Below are 16,945 nucleotides of genomic sequence, written 5' to 3'. Positions count from 1 at the left end.
ACCAGGGATCGAACTGAGGTCCCTTGCATTGCAAGGCGGATTCTTAGCCACTGGACCACCAGGGAAGTCCCCAGGCTAAGCTCTTTACACACATTCGTCCCTCCATCCTCACAAGGATCCTGTGCGAGTTCACCTAAGTTGAGCAGAGAGGTGGTGTGCTCAGTTTCAGAGCCACTAACCGGCAGAGCCAACTCCTGTGGCTCTAGGCTGATTCCCCAGCACCCTTGCTGCCCTCCACAGGTAACGAGAGCTAGCACGAAGGGGTGAGAGAGGAAGCCATCAAAAGCAGGCCCACACTTTGCATGGGACAGGAGGGGAACCCACCACCCCTGCGGGATCCACACTGTTGGGGGATTGATTTGTTTGAATCGTTGCGGGTTCCCAGAGCTTTGACACAGAAAAGAGCAGGGTGCAGTATGATGTGTTTTCACAAACCAAACATGCCAATGGGCCCACTTCCCAGCGACCTGACTGGCACTCCCTCCCAAGCACGAGGTCACCTTGGGGTCACCACGCCCCTGATTTCTAGCAGCAAAGATTAGCTTTCTTCCTTTCTGTAATTTTTATAGAAATGGATTCATGTAGTATGAGCTCTTGACTATGGCTTCTTTGGCTCAGTCTTGCACCTATGAGTCACACAGTTGTCAGTGTTCATTTTCACAGTCGTGTGATGGTCCATTGTGTGAATAGACCGAAGTTTGTTTTGCTGCTCATGGTCATCCAGATAATTCCCAAGTGGGAATTTTTGGCTATTCTCATAGTGCTGTCACAAGCTTTCTAGTGCATGGCATGAGTATAATTCTATCAGGTGCCCAGTGAGGGGGAGTGGCTGGGTCATAGGGTGCTCCTTGGTTCAGCTTTGTAGATCCTGGCACAGGGTTTCCCAAAGTCCTTCTGCCAACTTACACCCCACCAGAGCACCAGGGTTCTGCTGGTCGTATCCTCGAGAACACTTGGTATTGCCAGACGTTCGAATCTAAATGCTAAATGATTCTAAATGGACACATGAGTGATTTCAATGTTAACATCTATTTTGTTACAATTCTGTCATTAATATGGCCCATGAGAGTTAACAGCTCTTTTTCACATGTCATCCACTTCGCACCTGACATCCACTTTAGCAAGCACCCACCTGTCTACTCTGGCAGTGGGTGTGCATGTGTGCTTAGTCGTGCCCGACTCTCTGCCACCCCGTGGACTATACCCCATCAGACTCCTCTGTCTGTGGAATTTTCCAGACAAGAATATGGAACAAATTGCTGCTTCCCCCTCCAGGGGAACTTCCCGACCCAGGGATTGAACCCTTATCTCTTATATCTCTTGAATTGGCAGGCAAACTCTTTACCACTAGTGCTCTGGGCCTCAGTTTCTTTATCTGTCGAATAGCTAGCTGGCCATTTGTCAAAAACCATGTCAGGCATTTGATAAATACCATTTGATTCCTTTAATAATCCTTCTTTTATATTGCTGTTCCACTGCCCACCCCCAACCCCATCCACTGGACAGACGAAGAAACCAAGGCTCAAATCCAGAGGGAAATTAAAGGCTTGCCCAAGTTCACATGGCCATCTGACTCCATGCTTCATCCCCTGTGCTGATCCCAGGCTAGGACACAGAGAACGGGCCCTGATGCAAGGAACTGACTGCTCATTTTTATGACTAGGGAAGCTCACAGGGCAAATCTAGAATTCAGTCCTCTGACTTCCAACCTTCTGATCCAGTGGCTCCTCTGTCACACTGTGTCCCAGTCCCTCTCCTCAAGGGTTTGGTCTCTGGCAATGCAGAGAGTTGGGAGAGCAAGAATAGAAGCCTTAAGAAGATACCAGCAAATTACTGATGCTTGATTAAAGGGGACAAGAGCTGGTTTTTCTAGAAAGAAGACATGGCAGCCCACTCCAGTACTCTTGCCTGGAGAATCCCATGGACGGAGGAGCCTGGTAGGCTACGGACTATGGGGTCGCAAAGAGTCGGACACGACTGAGCAATTTCAGTTTCCGTTTCTTTTCCGGTGGTTGAAGTCTGTCTGCCAATGCAGGAGACAAAGGTTTGATTCCTGGCCCAGGAGGATCCCACAGGCTGCAGAGCAACTAAGCCATGCACCACAACTACTGAGCCCTTGCACCAGAACTAGAGAGTCTGTGCCGCTTGAAAGATCCTGCATGACACAACAAACAGCCAAAGTGCCCCAACTAAGACCCGCCACAGCCAAATAAATAAATTAAATATATTATAAAAGAAGACATACAGATGGCCAACATGCTCAACATCCCTAATTGTTGTTCAGTCGCCAAGTCCTGTCCGACTCTCTGCAACCCCATGAACAGCAGCACGCCAGGCTTCCCTGTCCTTCACTATCTCCCTGAGTTTGCTCATTAAGGAAATACAAAGTCAAAACCACAATGAGATATTACCTCTCATGTATTAGAATGATTGGGCTTCCCAGGTGGCTCTAGTGGTAAAGTACCTGCCTGCCAATGCAGGAGACACAGGAGATGCAGTTTCGATCCCTGGGTCGGGAAGATCCCCTGGAGGAGGACATGGCAACCCACCTCAGTATTCCTGCCTGGAGAATCCCATGGACAGAGGAGCCTGGTGGGCTGCAGTCCATGGGGTCGCAAAGAGTCGGGGATGACTGAAGCGACTCAGCAGCAGCAGCATTAAAATGGTTATAATCAGAAAAGCAGAAAATGGTGCGTTGTTGTGTGGAAGCAGAGAAATTGGAACCTTTGTGTATTGCTGCTGGGGATGTAAGATGATGCATCACAGTATGGCAGTTCCTCAAAAAATTAACCATGCAATTACTATGATTCAGCACCTCCATTTTTGGGTATATACCCAAGAGAACTGAAAGCAGAAACTTGAACAGGTATTTCAAATACACCTATGTTCATAGCAGCATTATTCACTATAGCCAAAATATGGAAACAGCCCAAGTGTCCATTGTCCATCAGGGGATGGGTGGATAAGCAACGTGTGGCTTACACATACGGTGGAATATTATTCAGCCTTAAGAAGGAAGGAGGGTGTTCCCTGGTGGCTCCATGGTAAAGAATCCACCTGCCAATGCAGGAGATACAGGTTCGATCCCTGATCCAAGAAGACCCCAAATGCCACAGAGCAACTAAGCCTGTGCACCACAGCTACTGGGCCAGTGTTCTAGAGCCCTCGGGCCACAACTTCTGGGTCCACATGCCTCAACTGCTGAAGCCTGCGGGTCCTAGAGCCTGTGCTCCACAACAAGAGAAGCCACCCCAGTGAGAAGCCCATAGCTGGAGAGCAGCCCTGCTCGCCGCAACTAGAGAAAAGCTCGTGAAGCAACGAAGACTCAACACAGCCAGAAATTAATTAATTCATTAATTTTTCAAAAGAAGGAAGTTCTGACACATGCTACCATCTGGATAAACCTTGAGGACTTTATGCTCAGTGAAATAAGCCAGTGACAAAAGAACAAATACTGTATGAAGTACCTCGATTCCTCAAACTGACAGATACAGAAAGTAAAAGGATGGTTGCCAGGGCCTGGAGGAAAAAGGATGAGGAGTTATTTGATTGTTTACTGGGGATAGAGTTACATTTGGGAGGATGAGAAAAGTTCTAGAGACGGATGATGGTAATGATGGTCACAGTGTGAAGGAACTTAATGCCACTGAAAGTGAAAGTCGTTCAGTTGTGTCGGACTCTTTGCGACCCCATGGACTATACAGTCCGTGGAATTCTCCAGGCAAGAATACTGAAGTGCATAGCCATTCCCTTCTGCAGGGGATCTTCCCAACCCAGGGATTGAACCCAGGTCTCCCACATTGCAGGCGGATTCTTTACCATCTGAGCCACCAGGGAACTGTGTACTTAAAATGCTAAGTTTAATGTTGTGTGTATTTTATCACAATTGAAAAAAAAGGAAAAAATTAATGTGCTGTAATCAGAGAACAGAGAGAGCTGCTATGTGTGGAGGCCAAAGAGGTAAGGGTAGGGGAGAATTCCCTGGAAGTTTAGTGATTAGGAGTAACCACGCTTCTACTGCAGGGGGCACAGGTTCAATCCCTGGTGGGGGAACTAAGATCCCTCATGCCACATGGTGTGACAAGAAAGAAAAGAGCCTTGAATCCAGCCTTGAACCCTGTAGACCAGTGGTCTCCAACCTTTTTAGCACCAAGGACCAGTTTCATGGAAGAGAATTTTTCCATGGATGGGGTAGTAGGTCAGGGATGGTTTGGGGCTGATTCAAGCACATTACATTTATTTTACACTTTATTTCTGTTATTATTACTTCAGCTCCACCTAAGATCATCAGGCATGAGATCCTGGAGGTCGAGGGGACCGTGTCAAGTGCTTTGGTCTTTGTCCTAAGCACAGGACTTCAGGGCTGGCCACGGACAAGGAGGGAAGTGGATGGAATTGGGAGATATTGAGGAAGGAAAGTCAGTAGGGCTTGATGAAGGACGTGATGTGGATGACTGGCGGGGTGTAGGGAGGGGATTGCATCTAGAAGGTCTCTGGGCTTCTCCCTCAAGTCCCTGGAAACCTCTGTCTGAGGTCTTGTTAAGAGAGCTGGGCAGTGCCTTGTCCAAGTCCCGTACAAATGTACACTTATATTTTATTTCCCCCAAGAAGATATGTGGACCCTGCAACCCCTACTCGCCGCTGGACATGCTCTCCTGCATCGGGGACATCACGAGACCCAGCAAGTGCAGGCTCAGATCAGCTGTAGCCTCGCCTGGACACCCAGCTGCTCCTCACCACCAAGTTCCATTTGTAGTTTCCTTATGTTCAGCCAGCCTCACAAATGAGCACTTCAGACCAGTTGGAGGTTCTTAGTTTCAAGCAACAGAAGCTGACTCACATTACCTAAGCAGAAAAAGATTTGATTGGAAGATCACGGTCACTTATGAACTTATGTTCCTGGCTGGGAACCCAGCTCGAATGAGAACCAGGAAGCTGGGCCTGGCCAAAATGCCACCCCAGACAGCCTGGCGAGGAAGCTTAGCCTGCCATTACCTGGTGACCCAGCCACTGGACCTTCACCTACAGTGCAGTGTCCCTGAACAAAACCCCTTTCCCTGTCCATCGGCCCTTCATCCTGGTGAGATGAGGAGAAGATGAGAAAGCTGAGGCTCAGGGAGGTGAGTGGCCTCCCAACATGGTTAGGAGGGGCAGAGTCACTGGAATTCCACAGACCATCCCAGATCAGTGCTTAGCCCACAGCTTTCTGTGGGTTAGGCCAGAGCCCATTTGCATTGAAAGAAGTTTTTAAAAACATTGGGATCATGGACTTCCCTGGTGGTCCAGTGGGAAAGAGTCTGCCTGCCAATGTAGGGGGCATGGGTTCAATCCCTGGTCCAGGAAGATTCCACATGCTGAGGGGCAACTAAGCCCATGCACCACAGCTACTGAAGCCCACAGCACCTAGGGCCTGTGCTCCGCAGGCAGTGGGAAGCCAGGACATAGCAACTAGAGAAAGCCTGCGGGCAGCAATGAACACCCAGTGCAGCAAAAAATAAAAAAATAAGTAAATATTAAATAAAATAAAATATTGGTCTCAAAATTCAGAACCAGAGACAGCAGTTGCCTTGTTGATTTCTCACATCTAACTACAAAGGAGAGCTCGGTGGGTGGAGTGGAATCTCCAGTGCTTTTTTTTCTCTTTTGCTGCACCCTGTGACTTACAGGATCTCAATTTGTTTACCAGGGATTAACCTGGGCCATGGCAGTGAAAGCCCTGAATCCTAATCACTAGGCCACCAGGGAACTCCCAGACCTTCAGCTTCTGAGCAGAGGGCAGCTTGCCTGCACCTGTCCTGAGATCCCCCACCTTCCCCCCACCCCTAATAAGCAGAATGTCCAGATACCTGGCAGCCAGAAAGTACAGACATTCACCACAAGCTCTAACCCTCCACCAGTGACCCAAGTCTTTCCTCCTCTGGGTTCTTCCCAGAGCAAGAGTGGAAAGGACCACTATAGATAAGACTAGTTACCATCCTTATCTGTTTATCTAGTGAGAAAAATGGTTTGTCTGGGCAAAGCAGAACAAAACTTTACAGAACTGATTTAATCATTGACCTCAATTTAGTTGGGAGGGAAAAAAATGTTCCTGTTTGATTCCAATCATATTGATTGGCTTCTGGCTCTGACCAGCCACTCAGAGAACGTCTCAGTGACAAGTCTGTACCGAAATTGTCTGAGTTAGCGTTCTGCCACCAAAACTGAGTGGTGCCAGCTCACAACGGCTGTCTGCCGACCTAAGGGTAGTATCCCTCTCGGGTAGGGTACCTGGGGAGAGCAGACCCTCCAGGAAGCTGAGAGCACCCTGTAAAGTGGCCTCTTCCCCACCAGTAGCCATGTCTTTGAGTCTTTCATTTTTAAAACAAATGTTTTATTTTCAGACCAAAAATGACATGATTTTTTAAAAATTTTATTGACGTATAGTTGATCTACAATGTTGTGGTAATTTCTGCTGTACAGCAAAGTGATTCAGTTATACATATGCACAGTATTATTTTTCATATTCTTTTCCATATGGTTTATCACAGGATATTGAGTACAGTTCCTTGTGCTATACAGTAGGACTTGTTTATCCATCCTATATATAGTAGTTTGCATCTGCTAATCCCAAACGCCCAGTCTTTCCCTCCCCCACCACCCTCTTTGACAACCACCAGTCTGTTCTCTATGTCTGTGAGTCTGTTTCTGTTTTGTCAATAAGTTCAATTGTGTCATATTTTAGAGTCCACATATGAGTAATATCATATGGTATTTATCTTTAACTTACTTCACTTAGTATGATAATCTCTGCTGCTGCTGCTAAGTCGCTTCAGTCGTGTCCAACTCTGTGCGACCCCATAGACGGCAGCCCACCAGGCTCCCCCGTCCCTGGGATTCTCCAGGCAAGAATACTGGAGTGGGTTGCCATTGCCTTCTCCATGATAATCTCTAGGTCCATCCATGTTGCTGCAAATGGCATTATTTCATTCTTTTTGGGCTGAGTAATATTCCATTGTATATATGTACCTCAACGTGTTCATCCATCCATCTGTCAATGGACATTTAGGCTGTTTCCATGTCTTGACTATTCTGAACAGTGTTGCTATGAGCATAGAGATGCATGTATCTTTTCAAATTATAGTTTTGTCCAGATATATGCCCAGGAGCGGGATTGCTGGATCATTTGGCAACTTTATTTTTCATTTTTTGAGGAACCTTCGTACTGTTTGCCAAGTGGCTGTATCAGCTTAACATTCCCACCAGCAGTGTATGAGAGTTCTATTTTCTCCACACCCTTTCCAGCATTTATTATCTGTAGACTTTTTGATGTTGGCCATTTTGACCAGTGTAGTACCTCATTGTGGTTTTAATTTACAAATCTCTAATAATTAGCAATGTTGAGCATCTTTTCATTGTGCCTAGTGGACATTTGTGTGTCTTCTTTGGAAAAATGTCTATTTAGGTATTCTGCCCATTTTTCACTTGGGTTGTTCTTTTGTTCTTGAGTTGTGTGAGCTGTTCGTATATTTTGGAAATTAAGCCTTTGTCGGTTGCATCATTTGCAAATATTTTCTCCCGGTCCATAGGTTGTCTTTTCCTTTTGTTTATAGTTTCCTTTGCTGTGCAAAAGTTTGTAAGTTTGATTAGGTCCCATTTGTATATTTTTGTTTTTATTTCTATTGCCTTGGGAGACTGACCTAAGAAAACATTGCTGTGATTTATGTCAGAGAATGTTTTGCTGATGTTCTCTTCTAGAAATTTTATGGTGAATGACACGATTTTTATTTTATTTTTAATATTCATTATTTATTTGGCTGTTCCAGGTCTTAGTTGCAGCACGCAGGATCTTTGATTTCCGTTGTGGCTTGTAGGATCTTTAGTTGTAGTACAGGAGTTTTAGTTATGGCAGGTGAACTCTTAGGTGGGGTTGTCTGAAAAATTTCATGGGCTGGCAGGAAATTGAGGACCCTCAGGCTGAGGGTGGGCTGGAGTGCAGCTGGTCTGGCTCAAGGGGGATCTAGCAGGGTGAGAGGGTGCTTTCCTGCTGGGAGCAGGGGAAACCAAGGGAGCCTGTGAGACCAAGGATGTCAAGGTAGGTAGCACCTGAACTGTTAGTCTACAGGGAGTTCCCTGGTGGTCTATTGGTTAGGATTTGGTGCTTTCACTGCCATGGCCCAGGTTCAATCCCTGGTTGGAGGACTGAAATCCCATCAGCTGCACACATGGCCAAATTAAATAGAAATCTTGGTCTAACCTCACAGTGGGGACCCCTGGGGCATCTCACAGGAGGGCTAAGGCAGAAGGACTTGTTCTGGGACTCGGCCCTTGTCGGGCAACGTGGGGAGTGTTGTGATGTGGTTGGGATGGGCTGCTGCGGTTGGGAAGCAGGGGTTCTGTGACTGGTGTTTTAACCAGTCTTATCTCGAAGGCTGGAGGGACAAAGCCAGTCTAACGGTCTAACTGGTCGAGAAGCGGTCACTCGGCTCAGCCAGAACAGGGGCCATGTGGTTGTTACTGAGCCCAAGCTCTTTCTGCTCACTGCACGACAGGCCAGTAAATTGGGAGCTGAGTTGTTGGAACAAGGAATAATGACTTAAATTGGAAACCTAGCAGACAGAAGGCCTTCCCAGGTTGTGCCAGTGGTATAGAACCTGCCTGCCAATGCAGGAGACATAAGAGTCACGGGTTTGATCCCTTGGTCGCAAAGATGCTGGAGGAGGGTGTGGCAATCCGCTCCAGTGTTCTTGCCTTAGAGAATCCCATGGACAGAGGAGCCTGATGGGCTACAGCCCATAGGGTTACAAAGCGTTGGATGCAACTGAGCAAATGAGCATGTGCAGCAGACTTGAGAAGATGGGAGACTAGTGTCTCAATAACACCATCTTCCCTCAGTGGAAAGCCGGCTCCTTTGTATACGGGAGGGGGTGGGGCCCACTGTGGCACCAACCAGTGGCTGAGCAGGACCACTAATGGCTGCTGGTGGACGGTTGCTCAATATCGGGTGGCTTACTTGGGGAGGGGCCCACTGCAGCACCAATGGGTGAGCGGGGCTGCTGGGGTGGCTTGTGCCTGGTGGGTATTACACCCTGAGCAGAAAGGTCCAGGTCTGAAGAAGTACCAGCCAGATAAGGTGGTGGCCACTCGGAGGCAGCTGACCCACCGTTACTGGGGCCTCCGTCTGAGGCGGCAGCCACCATGGGTTCAGCCCGCTGCTGGCTTCAAGGGTCAGTTCTTAACTGATGAGGTGGCCCGGAAGCTGGAGTCCCCAGAGTGCAGCTCCTGCCTGCCTGCTTGTGCAGTGGGTGGGTGGGGGTCCGGTGGACTAGACATGGCCGGCCCTGTGGGGAGAGGTTCAGTGGAGTGGCCCCTGGGTTAAGGGCATGTGTCTCCTGCCAGAGAGAGAGGAGAGAAGAGCTCACCACGCCTCAGTTTGGGACCAGTGAGGCCGCTGTTACATGTGGTCATGTTTGTAGTTTGGACGATGTTCGGTTCTTGTCTGAGTTCAGACATGACCGGGACTGGTCTTGTTAGGTCTTGAGCCCATCACGGGGCACAGCAGCCCTGTCAGTCAGGGCTCCTGGAAAGTTACAGTCACAGGAGTGAACCCCCCCAGTAGAGCCAGTTCCCCATCCAAGCTGCCTCTCTGCTCTTTTGCACCCCCTTGTAGCTGAGGGTGGCTGGAGTCAACCCCAGGATGCTCATCTCAGTACCTAGAGAGAAGCGAGCCGAGCAGGAGGTCATTAGCTGGACTGTGTGTGGTTAGATCTCCTGCTTTCATACACGTGAGCTGTCCAGTCCTCTCACTGAGCAGGCCTTGCACTTCAGGCTTTGGACAGTAGACATCGCCCACCACAATGCAAGTGGTTGTCAGAAACAAAATAGGCTGTTGGTTCTGGTACCAGATCCTGAAGACAGAGACCTTGATTGCCAAACCCATACCATGAAAACCACCCCAGAGTCAGGCTGGTCCTTCCCGAGAGACCCCATTGACTTTTTTTTTGGAGGCCCGTCATGAGCTGCATACTTGACCGATGGTTTATGTGAAATTTACACTGATGCTACAAAAAGTGTCTGCTCCAACATGAATTCTCTTCCGTAACACAAGGAGAAATTCAGAGCTTGCTTCAGTATCTGCTAGTGAACTGACATTTACCCAGTTTGTTGGGCTCCCAGAGCAGGAACCTAGGGTTTCCTAACTCCAAGGAGGAGTCCTGATTCTAGAGGCTTCCGAGGAGTGAGCTGCTTCTCTGTCACCCCCGCCTGCTTCCCAGAAGGGGTCATCAGCTCTTACATAACTGAAGGACTTGAATTAAGTCCTTAATTACTGGGGCCTCCGTCTGAGGCGGCAGGCGCTATGGGTTCAGTTCACTAGGACTGCCTAGTGGTTACAGGGCTTCCTTTTGGGGGTGATGATGAGGTTTTGGAACCACATAGAGCTGGTGATTGCACTTAATTAATAACTGGGGACTTCCCTGGAGGTCCAGTGGTTAAGAATCTGCCTCCCAATGCAGGGGACACAGGTTCCATCCCGGATCAGGGAATCAAGATCCCACATGCCACAAGGGCAACTAAGCCACAACTACTGAACCCGTGCACCTCAACTGGAGAGATGTCTCAAGCGACTTAGCACGCACGGCGTGTTTATAAAAGACGGCCCGTGGGTCTGTCAGAACATTCCTCAGCAACTAACTGAGCAGCTACTCTGCCCACCCTAGGCTCTCGGAAGCTCACGCACTCGCCCACGTTCTCTGGTGTCCTAGCAACTGGAAAGTGATCTGAGCTCCAGCCAGGGCAGAGGCCATTCTCTCCCTGACCACTGTGACTTGCAGGCCCCCCAGGAGCCTGAGGACCTGTCCGTGCCACCCGAGGGTCCACTGAAAGCCACCACTTATCCCCACGCATGCCCAGAAGGCTGGCCGGGGCCAGCCCATGACCCTGGCAAAATGAGCTTCTCACTCAAGTTCTCGGAGCTGGTCAACATCGCCATCCCGCAGTGCGGGGTGGTGAACTTCAAGGCCCTGCACTTCCTGCTCCACGGGATCCTGGAGCACATCCACATGGCAGAGCTCGAGAAGGACCTCTCTGGGGATGAGGACTTCCTCCAAGCCTCTGTGTCAGTCACATTCCCGCCACGGGAAGGGGACGCCCAACCCACCCTCAGCCCCCTGAAGAGGCTCGGCAACATCTTCGACCACCTGGTGAGCCGCGTGGACAGGCTGGAGAGCCAGCTGGCCACGCTGAGGGACATGCCGTCCACCGCCCAGCTGCTGGAGAGCAGCCAGGGCACCAGGCAGCCCGCCCAGGAGCTGTGGAACCTGATCAGGCTCCGGAAGAAAGTGGAGGGCAACGAGGAGGCTGTGGCCAAGGTAAGCTGCCCAGCCTCCAGACATGGCCCTTTACCCTGACTCTCCTGCCCGGCATTCACCCCTACCCACCCCTCCACCCCTGATGAGAGGCCCTTCCCTTAAACAGGGGGAGGGATTCGGCTTTGGACACAGGTGGAACCTGAGTTTGCAACCTGAGTGGCCAGGTTTGCATCCTTCATCAGCATAGAGGAAAGAAAGCCACAGTGCCCAGAGGGGACGCATACACAGAGACAGAGAGCTGATGAGTGGCTGCCAGGGGCTGGAGGGAGCGGGAGTGGGAGGGACTGCCTAGTGGTTACGGGGCTTCCTTTTGGGGGTGATGACGAGGTTTTGGAACCATGTAGAGCTGGTGATTGCACCACACTGTGAATGCCCTAAATGCATTCACTTTCAAATGGTATGTTATGTGAATCTCACCTCAGTGGAAAAAAAAAAATAATCGAAGACCTATAAGACCTGGTGGTGAGGAAACTGAAAGTGTTAGTCGCTCAGTTGTGTCTGACTCTTTGCGACCCCATGGACTGCAGCCCGCTAGGCTCCTCTGTCCATGGGATTCTCCAAGCAAGAATGCTGGAGTGGGTTGCCATTTCCTTCTCTAGGGGATCTTCCCGACCCAAGGATTGAAACTGGGACTCCTGTACTGCAGGTGGATTCTTTACAGTTTGAGCCACCAGGGGAGCATAGGACCTATAGGAAACTGACAGCCAGAAACGCTCATGGATTGGCTGAGGGTGCAGAGCCTGTGACAGTGGAACAGGCGGTGAGCCGAGGCCTCCTGTTCAGGACCCACCTTGGACTGCTCGCTCTCCTGCCCCTCACCCCTCACACAGTTATCCATCCGGAGCTGTAGCCTTGGGGAAGAGTTGGATCTTGGGGAATAAATACCCCAGCTCCTCTCTCCTCACTTCCTCCCACTGGCCACACAGCAGGACCAGAAGTCAGAGCACCCTGCCATGTGGAGGGCACAGTGCCTGACCTCCAGTGCCAGCTTCTGGGGGCACTGAGTGGGGGCGGAGGGAGGATGTGCGGGGGCACCAGAGAACATCCATCACACGGAGGGGTCATTCCAGGGTGTCCTACGTTAACACTCTTGTGTTTAAATTTATTTTTATTTTTAAAATATTTTTATTTGTTTGGCTGCTCGGGTCTTAGTTGGTGGCGTGTAGGGTCTAGTCCCCTGACGCAGGGATGGAACCTGGGCCCCCTGCATAGGGAGCATGGAGTCTTAGCCACTGGACCACCAGGGAACTCCCCAACACTCTTCTTTTTAAAATTGAGGTGCAAGTCACGTAGCATAAAGTGAACAACCGCATGGCATTTTGGCTCATTGATAATGTAATACGAGCACCACCCCTGTCCCCTTCTACACCATTTCCGTGGCTCCAAAAGGAACCCTGGGTCCTCGTCACTCCCCACCCCACCCCCTGACAACACTCACTGCTCTCTGGCTCTAAAGATTTACCAGATCTGGGCATCTCACATAAATGGAATTGTACAATATGTGGCCTTTTGTGTCTGGCTTCTCTCTCTGAGCACCAGATGTCACAGGTTCACCCACATTGTGTTTCACCCCCTTTTATGGCTGAATAGTATTCTGCTGTAGGGACAGACAACATTGGGCTTAACCACTCACCTGTTGACGGGCATTTGGGTTGAGACTCTTTTTAAACAAAGGAGTGTATTATTTGAAGGACGCAGGGGTTTCTCAGCAGCAGCAAAAAAAAGAAGAAGTAGGTGGGCAGGCCTGATAGGGCGAAAACCTTCACAGACCTGCATCTTGAAGATGGCTTTAACCCGTCTCAGCTTCCAGCCTCCAGTCTCCAGGTTTTCTGATTATAATTTTTGGGTAAGAGAATGAGACAGCACACCTGGGGTCAGGTGTCCACTCCTGGCTGGACAGGCAGGGTGGTGCCTGAGAAATAGAGCCCCTCGGGGCCTCTTCCCACTGCCTGCACTAGCAGGCAGCCCAGATGGTGTCCACACACAGGGACCACCAGGCTTTACGGCTAAGCTGAGAAAGGTGGGAGCCCCGGTGCCAGTGTTCTGTAGAGGAGTCAGAGACAGACAAGCCTAACTCCCTTCCTAGAACTCAGAGTCGCTGGGCCACGAGAAGCACAGGCCGGAGTCCACCAGTATGACTGTGCTGGGTCTCACGCCCCTTCTCCTCACTTCCCTTTTGCCCTGGCTCCCCGACTGGCCCCATCCCCGGGGAAGTGATCTTGAGAAGAACACACTGTGTACCAGGTGAGCCAGGCACTACATCTGTTCCTCCGTCAATCTTCTTAGAGACTCTAAGGCAGGTGCTGTCATTATCCTGAGCTTACAGATGAGGAAGTGGAGGTGCAGAGAGGTCAGGGTTAGAAAACGGGGAGCCAGTGTCAGCCTGTGCCGAGTGGGCAAGCGGAAGGCATAGGAATGTGGACGCTGAGATGCCCCACCACTTATCACCCGGAAGGAGTGAGAGGCGGCCGTGGCTTCCTCCTTCCAAGATTGTTACAACAATTAAGCAAGATAAAGCATGGGAACTGCTCAGCACAGAGCTGGATGTCTGTTCTGGCCAAGGTGGCCTGGTGAGATGAGGGGCAAAGTGGCACAGTGTGAACCGTAAATCCCCGTGCTCCGTGAAAGCCTCTGGACACAGAAGACCGCACGGTGCATGACTGTTCACAGGCAGTCTGCCCAGAATAGGCCAGTCCGTGGCGACAGAAAGTGGCAGTTGCCAGGGGCTGGGGGTTGAGTGCTGGTGGGAATGGGGTCTCTTTTGGGGGTGATGAAAATGTTCTGGAACACTAAACAGTGGCGATGGTCGTACACACTTGTGAATGTGCCGAATGCCGCCGAACTGTGCACTTTAGTATTGCTTTGTGTGTTTTAACATATGCACAAAAAGCAGGGGTTGGCAGAATCAGTTAAAAGAAAGAAAGAAAAAAAAAACATTATCTAACCCATATGCTGTCTCCAAGAGACACACTTTGATTCAAAGACAAACAGGTTGGAAATAAAAGGATAGAAAAAGATATTGCACACAAGTAACAGCTGGAAGAGAACCAGAGTGACTGCACTAATCACAGACAGATAGACCTTAAGACAAGAATTGTTACTAGACACACAGCAGGCTGCAGGGGTGGCCAAGGGCAGGTTACCCAGGCCTCAGAGCTGGATAGTGTCTGAGGTGTCAGCCCCTCCAGAGCAGCCTGCCTTGATGGATGAAGGCTTTTAGAAATCACAATTACCCAGAATGTCCCAGCCAGCTCACACAGCGGACTGGTGGACAGGTTCGGAACTGGTCATGCTGCCCTCAGAGGACTGCTTGTGCCCCTAGGAATATCCTCACCACCCTTACAGAATGTCACCAAGTCCCAGCCTGGCTGAGGATGCCGGGGTTACCACGGTGACCCATTGTCAGGGTTGCCATGGTAGCTGGTTCTAGGGCGGTGCAGGCTGCTTAGCTAAGAGTCTGCAACCTACCCCCAACCCCCACCTCCGCCTGCATCAGTCAGTCTGGGAGACCAAATGCCACACTTTATGGGGAAAGGCGAGCCTGCCAGCCCCAGCACCCATCCCAGACAGGGTGAATGGTGCCTTAGAGACTCAGGCAGGCACCCAGGGGACGGCTTGGGAGGACCTACAGGCATGGCATGAGGGTTGGTGCTCCTGGTCAGTACACTGCCGGGTTTGGGGGCTCAGGGGCGGGACAGCAGGACCTCACTAAGCATGCTTAGATTGCAGTTTCTACCCCTCGGCGTGGTTGACATCTGGGGCCAGAGGATTCTCTGTGGTAGAGACTGTCCCGTGCACTGAGGGACACTAAGCAACATCCTTGGCCTCCAACCCCTAGAGGACGAGGCACGCCTTAGTCATGACAACCAGAAATGTCTCCAGACTTGGCCAAATGCCCGCTGGGGGCCAGATTGCCCCATTGAGAACTGCTGAGTTAGAAAACATGGGCTCCTGGCTCACTGTGCATCGTCTCTATAACTTCCATGGGGGTGCCAACCCAGACTTTGGGCACCAGGGAGTCTTCCAGAATCGCAGGTTCCCAGGCCATGCCCGCACCTCCCAGGCAGCCCTGACCAGGAGCTTTAGAAAGTTGTTCAGAAGCCCCTGCCTGTCTCCTTGAGGCCTCGGTTATCTCATCTGTGATGATAACCCCTGCTGGCCGGCCACCAGCCTCACAGGGGAAAGTGAGGGGCCACTGTTTGTTATTTAATATTAAAATTGTTCGGGCTCACCCTGTTTCCATAAATACACTCATGGGTCCCACTGTGCATGGTAAGTTGCTTCAGTCATTTCCAACTCTTTGTGACACTAAGAACTGTAGCCCGCCAGGCTCCTCTGTCCTGGGAGTCTCCAAGCAAGAATACTGGAGTGGGTTGCCATGCCCTCCTCTAGGGGATCTTCCAAACCCAAGGATTGAACCCGCATCTCCTGAGTCTTCTGCATTGCAGGCAGATTCTTTACCACTGAGCCTTTGAGACCAGCGCCTCTTGAGAAGAGTCTTCCTCCTCTCTGGTGCAGCCCTTGCCCACAGGGCAGCTAGGCCATCTTTTCTGGGTTTGCCCTGCACTTCCCCATGGGAGGGAGATCGATACCTGCTCAGGTAACTCGGCCCCCCTGGTTACACATGGAGAGACAAGGGGAGGGGGAAGAGTCCTGCAATAGATGGGGGACCTGGTCCTTGTAAATTTCTCTGAAAAGCGTTTTTCCACCTACAGCAGATAAGGCCTTGGAAAACCAGTCTCTTCATACCATTATCACTCCCAGCAAAATTAACAATAACTCATGAATACTATCCAATAGACAGTGTTGAAATTTCCCCCAGGTAAAACAAAAATGCTATTTTTTAAAACTTTATGGAGATATATTCCACATAACAGAGAGTTCATCCATTTAAAGTGTATAACAATGTTATATATCAATTATACTCAATTTATTTATTTATTTTTAAGTTTTTTTTTTAATGTGAACCATTTTTAAACTCCTTACTGATGTTGTTACCAAATTGCTTCAGTTTTATGTTTTGGTTTTTTTGGCTGTGAGGTGTGTGGGATCTTAGCTCCCAGGACAGGGATCAAACCTGCACCCACTGCATTGGAAGGCGAAGTCTTAAGCACGAGACTGCCAGGGAAGTCCCTATACCTCAATTTAAAATGAAGTCTACAATGCAATGAGCTTCCCATGTCGTGCTTGTGGTAAAGAACCTGCCTACCAATGCAGAAGACATAAGAGACATGGATTCAATCCCTGGATTGAGAAGATCCCCTGGAGGAGGGCATGGCAACCCACTCCAGTATTCTTGCCTGGAGAATCCCATGGCCAGAGGAGCCTGGTGGGCTACAGTCCATGGGGTCTCAAAGAGTTGGACATGACTGAAATGACTTAGCACACACACACATACAATGAAGTGATGTTAGTATACTCACACTTGTGCAACTTTCACAGTCTTAGGACATTTTCAACAACCCAGAAAGAACCCCCTTAAACCATTAGCTGTCATTCTCCATTCCTGTGCCTCCTTGAGTCCCATTCCTCACTTACCATAATATCTTTAGGTTTATCTGTAGCATGTATCAGTAATTTTTTTTTCTAAATAATTGTAT

The 16,945-nt window shown here is 49.9% G+C and overlaps 1 protein-coding gene across 1 annotated transcript in view; it reads left to right on the top strand.

Annotated features, from left to right (window-relative positions):
• The first annotated feature begins 10,779 nt into the window (after positions 1–10,779).
• The window catches only part of C13H16orf96 (chromosome 13 C16orf96 homolog), a 36,709-nt gene continuing 30,543 nt past the window's right edge, over positions 10,780–16,945 (top strand). The window contains exon 1 of the mRNA XM_081552269.1: positions 10,780–11,345. Within this exon, the coding sequence (XP_081408395.1) occupies positions 10,923–11,345 (423 nt within the window). The 5' untranslated portion in view covers positions 10,780–10,922. The remainder of the gene's footprint in view (positions 11,346–16,945) is intronic.

Source organism: Giraffa tippelskirchi, chromosome 13, assembly GCF_054371585.1.
Source record: "Giraffa tippelskirchi isolate mGirTip1 chromosome 13, T2T-mGirTip1v1.2.pri, whole genome shotgun sequence".
Taxonomy (NCBI): domain Eukaryota; kingdom Metazoa; phylum Chordata; class Mammalia; order Artiodactyla; family Giraffidae; genus Giraffa; species Giraffa tippelskirchi.
The sequence above is the reverse complement of the archived record's forward strand: the minus strand, read 5'-3'. Positions and strand labels throughout refer to the sequence as shown.